Genomic DNA, 6,852 nt, shown 5'->3' with positions numbered 1-6,852 from the left:
GTTATGTTAGCCGACTCTCTGTGCTGTATTGCATTATATTTCTAAGTTTACTCGGTTTAGGAATAGGTTTTACCCTTTTAACTGGCACAAAAACTGACACCTTTATTCAAGGCATCATGTTTGCAATAACCACAACACAAGCAGTCAAAATGCAAACAAAAGAGACAACTCTGATAATAATATTGGCACTGTTCTTGAATTTGATTGGTCCACACCCGAAACAGCTTTTCTTAGAGCCTAGTCTCCATTGGCGTTGGACCAGAAGACGCCAAAAGGCGTACAACTCATTCGTACCTGATGATGATTGCTTGTGTTGCAATCGAAACGTCGTATGCTATTATTACATTTATTTTTCTTTCTACGTGACTTTACCGAAAGAACCAAAGAATACTCTGATAATATATGCATTGTATTTGAAACTGATTGGTCCACACCAGAGACAGCTTTTTTTGGAGCCTAGTCTCAAGAGGCGTTAGATCAGAGGACGCCAAAAGGCGAACAGCACAAAGACAATGCCACTATTAGAGTAATGAGAGCTCATTCGGTGGTTAATGCTGTCGTGTGGAGGTAGAAAAACCTATGCTTATTTTTGTTCATGGTAAATGCTGTCGTGTGGAGGTAAAAAAAAACTATTATTTTTGTTCATGGTAAATGCTGTCGTGTGGAGGTGAAAAAAACTATTATTTTTGTTCATGGTAAATGCTGTCGTGTGGAGGTGAAAAAAACTATTATTTTTGTTCATGGTAAATGCTGTCGTGTGGAGGTAAAAAACTATTATTTTTGTTCATGGTAAATGCTGTCGTGTGGAGGTAAAAAACTATTATTTTTGTTCATGGTAAATGCTGTCGTGTGGAGGTAAAAAAAAAAACTATTATTTTTGTTCATGGTAAATGCTGTCGTGTGGAGGTAAAAAACTATTATTTTTGTTCATGGTAAATGCCGTCGTGTGGAGGTAAAAAACTATTATTTTTGTTCATGGTAAATGCTGTCGTGTGGAGGTAAAAAAAAAAACTATTATTTTTGTTCATGGTAAATGCTGTCGTGTGGAGGTAAAAAACTATTATTTTTGTTCATGGTAAATGCCGTCGTGTGGAGGTAAAAAACTATTATTTTTGTTCATGGTAAATGCTGTCGTGTGGAGGTAAAAAAAAAACTATTATTTTTGTTCATGGTAAATGCTGTCGTGTGGAGGTAAAAAACTATTATTTTTGTTCATGGTAAATGCTGTCGTGTGGAGGTAAAAAACTATTATTTTTGTTCATGGTAAATGCTGTCGTGTGGAGGTAAAAAAAAAACTATTATTTTTGTTCATGGTAAATGCTGTCGTGTGGAGGTAAAAAACTATTATTTTTGTTCATGGTAAATGCCGTCGTGTGGAGGTAAAAAACTATTATTTTTGTTCATGGTAAATGCTGTCGTGTGGAGGTAAAAAACTATTATTTTTGTTCATGGTAAATGCTGTCGTGTGGAGGTAAAAAACTATTATTTCTGTTCATGGTAAATGCTGTCGTGTGGAGGTAAAAAACTATTATTTTTGTTCATGGTAAATGCTGTCGTGTGGAGGTAAAAAAAAAACCCTATTCTTATTTTGGTTCATGGTAAATGCTGTCGTGTGGAGGTAAAAACCCCCTATTATTTTTGTTCATGGTAAATGCTGTCGTGTGGGGGTGAAAAAAACCCTATTCTTATTTTTGTTCATGGTAAATGCTGTCGTGTGGAGGTAAAAAAAACTAATCTTATTTTTGTTCGTGGTGAATGCTGTCATGGATAGGTAAAAAAAACTTTCTTATATTTTTCTTCATGGTAAATGTAGTCGTGTGGGTGGGTAAAAACAAAACCTCTGTTCTGACAAGGGGGGCCGCGCGCACTGCACGCCGGGCCACCCGCAATCCAACATGGCGCTCCCCATACGGCGAGGTAGGCGCAGGTCGTGAACACAAACATTCACAGTGAGCGATTGATCAAATGAGCGACGAATCCACCAACTCGCGGGAATTCCTCCCCCCCCACTCCCGCAGTGCTCATTACCCCTCCCACCCCCGTGTGTGTGTGGGGCTTCTCTCTTGCAGGTCTGGACGCCTTGGCGAGGCTGGCGACGGCGAGCGGGTGAGTGAGGGGGTCACCGCAGGCCGCACGGCACGTGGACTGGAATTGTGATGATCCGAATCGGCCGCTGTGAGCCCGGTGTGCTCGTCAGCTCGGAAAGTCGGCAGGATTGAGCCTGGGTAGTGGCGGTAAATGTGGAGCGTCGGACCGACACGCCAAGTAGTATGGGTCATGCAGTCCCCATGGCACCCGCAACGATGTGGGAAGGCCTGTATAACATGCAAATTACTCAGTTTAGCACCTAACATACATAATTGCAACGTTGCTATCGAACGTTTAATGTGACGCGGTGACGTAGCTCAAGTGCTCCTGGAAGATTTGACGGAGGAGATGATATATCCAAACGTGTTCTTAATGGCAAGTGTAATGCCAGACCTCTCCCAACAGGCTTTGAACTTGCAATCCTCAGTGTGCTTTGTAAAGATGCTGTTTCATGGAACTTATGTAGTGCTTAATAAACATGTCAGATTTTTACGTCACTGACAGGAAGAAATGTACATTTTTGCCAATTTGACTTAAGGTACTACAGTATTTTAAGTTTACAGTGAGTCGCATCTATTGGGGACACGTTACCGTATTATTTAGGCATCGGAAACGTGCAAACGTGCACTTTATTTCGAAATGTTTTTTTTATAAAGTGCAACCATATACTGTTGATGGTCTCAGCCTGGTTACCAATAATTGCGCAAAAACGTTATTTCATTCGTTTTTCACGTAATGTCGCTTGCTTCACTCAGATTGTAGATACAATACAGTGCTCGACTGTTTTCGCTTTTCCTGCAGAAATTATTGCGTGGGATAGTGCGCCCCCTGCTGTGCGTTTAGACCCGAAGTTGCACTGGTCCGCGATATTTTTCATTTCAGAATTAAATTAGTTGGGTCGATGCTGTGAGCAGGCGGTGGATGTTGTCTTGCAATCTTGAGTCACATGGTTGTATCACTGCACCACCCAGTCGGATTGAAATCCGCGGGATACAAGCTCATTCGTGACATGATTAGGTCACGAGGTCAAGTGGATCTACGCATATCAGTACAGGGTTGGGTGGTGGTGACGTGATTAGTGCCTTGCGCTACGACCCCAGCGACGTAAGTTGATTCCCGACCACGGCCAGCGATAGTGTCGAATATATTAAGTCGTTTTGGGCTTCCTATAAGTCAATTCAGATTTTCTGGTGTGGATTGTAGAAGTCGGCACCTGGGAGACATGTGGGCAGGTGTGATGCTGCAACTACCACCGTTTCGTGCACCAAACCAGCTTTAATAGGTGCTTGCCAACAGCACTTTCCCCAGCAGGCTGGTAATGTCTACAAGGGGGATCTTTGTGTGTATCAGTGTGCTGACATCGCCATGGAGATGCCTACACGTGGGTGCTGTGCTGTCAAGGCGAAGGAACTGGGAACCACTGAATCGCGTGGTCTACCCACCCCAGCAGCCCGGGGAGGAGAGGAGGCCGGCAGTAATGCACACACAGCAACGTACACTAATACCCACAAACAGTACACGAACATACTCGTACACATACCACGCATACACCAGTGCATATACACTGCAATTACATATATATCTACTTGCTTGTAGGAAACCATCAACATACAAGAAAACCCACATGCATATTCTTAGCTCTTTCGGTAAAGTCACGTTGAAGGGAAACAATAAAATAATAAAATATATAAAACAAAAAAATTCTCACGACGTTTCGACCATAACACAAACGGTCGTCATCAGGTGTGTCGGCACCTGGGAGATATTTATGCAAACCGACACACCTGATGACGACCGTTTGTGTTATGGTCGAAACGTCGTGAGAATTTTTTATTGTTTTATATATATTTTATTATTTTATTGTTTCCCTTCAACGTGACTTTACCAAAAGAGCTAAGAATATGAATTACTGCAGTCACGAAAGCTTTAAATCAAAACCCACATGCAGTTATATACACAATACCATACTTGGACATAAAATAATAAACCGACACTAACGCACGGTCACTTACATATATATTAGTGTATGTGTATAGTACACATATACACGACATTTTACATGCAATACACCAACATAATGTTAGGCACTTTACATACTGATTTGATACCTCCAGATTCCCTCACCTATAATAAAACACAGTACACCTTTACATACATATAAAGCATATACACAATAAAACACAGTACACTAATATTATAACGTGGAATTATACACATTTACTTATACACCAGAACACAATGTACATAATTCTTACAGTATACTCTATAGCAATGCAATACATGGATACACAAATTAGTGCGTGCACTGGCCTAATATACTATTACTCAATTAAATAAACTACTATACACACTAATACAGGCGGCCCCGCTTTTACAACACAATGCGTTCCTGGAAACCCCATCGTATATCGGATCATTGTAAATCAGACCCTATTTTCCCATAAACAATATAAACATCACTTGCCGATGTGTTTTTCCTTTTATCAGCCATATTTAACAGGATTTAATATGTAAACATCTACAAAAACACTTGAGAATAAAAAAAGCTCCGTGTTAAATCACATTGGAAACCAGACTGACTCTTCAAATGTGTTTGTAGTCATGTGGGAAGAAGCATCGTAAATCAAGTTTCTGCGTCGTAAATCGATCCATGGTGGCGTTATATTAACGTCGTAAATGTGGATAGTTGTAAATCGGATCGTCGTAAACCAGAGACCACCTGTACACCAAAAAATACAAACACCATTATACATATCCTCTGTTTAACATACACCCCTACACACAAATGCACACACTACAACAATATACATACACATTAACAAGTGTATACCACAATCACGTACATATCAACCTGTGCAGATAGACTCACATGCTTCTTTGTGTGTGTCCAGGAGATTTTTCATTGCCACAGGCAGATCAAATACAGCAAAGACAAGATGTGGTACCTGGCAACACTGGTACGTAGCACTCGCATGGATACACCCACACATACACAGTAATACACATGCACTCTGTTTTCACGGCCAATGCAAAACAGACCCAAGCTGTTCAGGACCTTACCAAGAGCCACCAGCACAGGTCGTGCATTTTCTGAGTGCTTAAAGAGCCACACAGCTCTTCCACAGGCTCGGCCCCTCCTGCTAGATGGCAGTGAATTTGAATATATGTGTCTGTGACCATGTGTGTATGTAGCCCATGTCTCTAACCCTGAATCTGTTTTTTTGTGACTGTGTGTCAGATTAAAGGTCTGTCTGTGGATGAAGCCTTAGCTCAACTGGAATTCAGTGACAAGAAAGGAGCTAAGGTCATGAAGGAGGTGCGTTTTCACAACGTGTCAATATAAATAACACATGCATTAATTCATAATTTCATATAGAAATGTTCATTGTTTTCGGTTTAACACGTAGGCTTTCGCGACCAGTATTATTCATAATAAAGGTTTTTGGGTTAGATCGTGTTATTTATAAATGTGGTGCAACCCTCCACCACCTGACACGGCCAATCAGTAAAAAATTTATCACGTTGACAAAAGACAAATATTCATAATAAGGTTTTTGGGTTAGATCGCGTTTATTTATAAATGTGTCGTAACCCTCCACCACCCGACACGGCCAATCAGCAAAAAAAGTGTCACGTTGACAAAAGACAAATAATTCACTACTTTAGCCCACCGGTGTGTTGAAGAGTGAATCCACATTTACAGTTTGAGTACGACGTTTCGCTGGTAAATACATCCAGCATCATCGGGCAATTCGCCAGCGCTGTCCTACCAGACAGTCTCGTCCCTTCACCTGAAGGCCGCTTGTGTTGTGGCCGAAACGTCGTGAGAATATTATTGTGTTATTTTATTTTATCAATTTATTATTTTATTCTCATTCTACGTGACTTTACCGAAAGAACCAAAGAAGATGAATCATTGCAGTCACGAAAGCTTTAAATCGAAAGGTTCCTTCCTCTTCTCTGAAGCCCCCATCATCTGGGATTCACTTCTCTCATGCTTCAATATCATTTACTACCCATGTTTGTTCCAAGTCAAGGATCAAGACCTTTCTCTTTGTTCTACCGCTTTCTATTTAAAATAAATATGCGTCCTTTGCTCCGGATACTCATTTACCAGTTATGAACAGCATCTTGAGGTGCAGCTGCATTTAGATGCTATGAATACATCGTAATTAAATTCATTTTCTAGTGAAGCTTTGCCATTTTTTTACGGAGGGTTCTGCACTGTAATGTTTGAGTAATTTGTGAAGTGAGTTATTTGCAGCAGAATGAGCATCCATGAACACGGGGAGAGAGGCTCCTCATGGTGAGGGAGGTTGTTTCTCAAATTCTTGTTGGTGATTCGTTTTTATGATGGTGCCATGGTGGTGGTAATATCTACAGTGATGGTTGTGTTCGTGATAGCAATGATGATTGTTATGTGTGATATATTTATTATGATCGTGGTGGTGAGGCAAACGAGGTGGTGTATGTGTTCTGCTAGGTTCTGCTGGAAGCCCAGGAGATGGCAGTGAACCATCACAACGTGGAGTTCAGATCCAACCTCTATGTGGGTAAGGGAGCCCCATATTAAGTTTCTCAGACTCAAGTCTTAGTATCTGTGCTGTCAATATCCTTTATTCAAATTTACGTGAGAGCTCAATGATTTATGAACCTGATTTACTCATGCCTCTTTGTATGTTATTTATTTTGATACTTGTACCTCGCGACGCATCCTGGTACCTTCTCCGATGCTCTCCCCATACCTTGTTGCTTCATACTTGT

The 6,852-nt window shown here is 40.9% G+C and overlaps 1 protein-coding gene across 1 annotated transcript in view; it reads left to right on the top strand.

Annotated features, from left to right (window-relative positions):
- Positions 1-1,838: 1,838 nt before the first annotated feature.
- The window catches only part of MRPL22 (mitochondrial ribosomal protein L22), a 6,495-nt gene continuing 1,481 nt past the window's right edge, over positions 1,839-6,852 (top strand). Inside the window, exons 1-6 of the mRNA XM_032975266.2 lie at positions 1,839-1,917; positions 2,070-2,106; positions 3,439-3,562; positions 4,980-5,045; positions 5,327-5,404; positions 6,572-6,641. Of these exons, the coding sequence (XP_032831157.1) occupies positions 1,896-1,917; positions 2,070-2,106; positions 3,439-3,562; positions 4,980-5,045; positions 5,327-5,404; positions 6,572-6,641 (397 nt within the window). The 5' untranslated portion in view covers positions 1,839-1,895. The remainder of the gene's footprint in view (positions 1,918-2,069; positions 2,107-3,438; positions 3,563-4,979; positions 5,046-5,326; positions 5,405-6,571; positions 6,642-6,852) is intronic.

This window comes from Petromyzon marinus, chromosome 3 (assembly GCF_048934315.1).
Source record: "Petromyzon marinus isolate PM22_M1 ecotype Great Lakes invasive population chromosome 3, UKy_Petmar_22M1.pri1.0, whole genome shotgun sequence".
NCBI classification, from domain to species: Eukaryota; Metazoa; Chordata; class Hyperoartia; order Petromyzontiformes; family Petromyzontidae; genus Petromyzon; species Petromyzon marinus.
Note: the sequence above shows the minus strand (reverse complement) of the source record. Positions and strands in the feature narration are given on the sequence as shown.